At 39.6% G+C, this 1,769-nt stretch overlaps 1 protein-coding gene across 1 annotated transcript in view; it reads left to right on the forward strand.

Moving 5' to 3' along the window:
* Window positions 1-823, forward strand: part of podxl2 (podocalyxin-like 2) — a gene marked incomplete in the record, with an annotated part of 10,450 nt that extends 9,627 nt beyond the window's left edge. Inside the window, 2 exon segments of the mRNA XM_014015341.1 lie at window positions 44-217; window positions 308-823. Of these exon segments, the coding sequence (XP_013870795.1) occupies window positions 44-217; window positions 308-367 (234 nt within the window).
* Window positions 824-1,769: the final 946 nt, after the last annotated feature.

Genomic DNA, 1,769 nt, shown 5'->3' on the forward strand with positions numbered 1-1,769 from the left:
TATATATACACTAAATATATATATTTTTTTATTAACTACGCAGTTTCCTGCCGAGGAGCTTCGCTCTGTGGAGAACGGTTATCATGACAACCCCACACTGGACGTGACCAACGACGCCCAGCCTGAGATGCAGGAGAAGAAGCCGAGCACCAACGGGCTCGCAGCAGGAGGAGGAGGAGGTGGAGGGGGCGAGGAGGAGGACAGCAGCCACTGGCAGGTGATTGGACGGTTTATTTAAAGAAAAAAAAACATGATGAGTAATTTATCTCAGCAGCACCAAAAAAAAACCTCTTGTTTCTCTTTTAAGGCTTTTGTCAACCAAGCAGTCACTGAGGACGACGAAGAGGAGCAGGACACCCATCTCTGACCGATGAAGAGGAGGTTCCTTTTGTTTAAATGAGTGGAAACGAGAGGAGAAGAGAAGATGTCTGATGGGAGAGAAAGGAGAGAGGAGCTGGAGGAGCTGCTGATGTCATCTAGAAGATCAGACACCGGTTTTATACGACGTTCAGATTTACAGTTCACATAAAACAGATTTTATCAACAAATCAAACATTTAAACAATGAATTTTTATTTATTTTTAGGAAGAAATGAGATCATTTAGATCAGAGGTGCCCAAAGTGGGGCTCGTGGGCCAAAATTGGCCCGCCGAGCCATTTGATTTGGCCCACCAGCAATTGTCCTGGCTACTAGATTGTAATTATGTTAAGATTAAATATAAAATACATGTAACTACAAGAGATATTTAGATTAGATTTAAGCCTATATATAGATTTGCACACCTTACAAGACCACATATACTCAAATTTTAAATTATGAAAAGTCCCATGAGCCTTTGCTGCCCGAGCATTGAATTTTCTCCACGTCCATGGGCTGAAGAAAAAAAAACTAATGAATGTAGGCAACCACACTGCTGCTAGCTTAATCATAAAAATAAAACAACTTTACTTAAGTATTTGCATTTCTTATTTTATTGCATTTGGCCCGCGGCCCTCAGATTTATTTTAATTTTGGCCCCCTCATGGAAAATGTTTGGGCACCCCTGTTTTAGATTTTGTTGGCAGTTTGTTTAAAGTGTCTGTGACATGCATATCATTCAAATACAAAACTTAAAGAAAACATCTTTATACTTGAGAAAATTGGCATAATATACATGATTTTACCCATTTTGTCTCATAACTGGCCTATTTTCTTTTGGATTTGACTCAGCCAAAGTGAAACAGGAAATGACATCAAAGGGGAACTCATTAATAAATTAAACTCTCTGGTCTTTGCTTATTAAAACATTATTATTTAAACTTTAACTCTTCGTTATCCATGTTTGATAGAAGCTCAAATTAATCTAAAGAAACATCAGATTCGTCTCTACAGTCTGTGTTTTCAGCTGTTGTAACAACGCTCTGTTTACATGTAGACATTCCCCTATGACATCACTTCCTGTTTCTTCACAGGGAAATATCTCAACAAACGTTCATCTCAGGGTCGTGAAATTTGTTTTGCAACATTTTATCAATGTCCTCTTTCCAAAACATGCATTCGTGTTCATTACAAAAATTTAATGTCACAGGCCCTTTAAAGTTGTTCCAGATTCTGTGGGTCTCTAAACATCCAGGACCAGTTCTGGAGGTTGTGGAGGGAATGTTCCAGCTGTTCCGTGGTCTTGGATGGGCTCAGATGTTCTGGAACCTGTAGTTACTGTCCTTCATTGATGGAGCCTTTCTAAACGTGTGCCCGAGGCACTAATGCACCCCTATACCATCAGAGAGGT

The sequence above is a fragment of the Austrofundulus limnaeus genome, unplaced genomic scaffold, assembly GCF_001266775.1.
Source record: "Austrofundulus limnaeus strain Quisiro unplaced genomic scaffold, Austrofundulus_limnaeus-1.0 Scaffold127, whole genome shotgun sequence".
NCBI classification, from domain to species: Eukaryota; Metazoa; Chordata; class Actinopteri; order Cyprinodontiformes; family Rivulidae; genus Austrofundulus; species Austrofundulus limnaeus.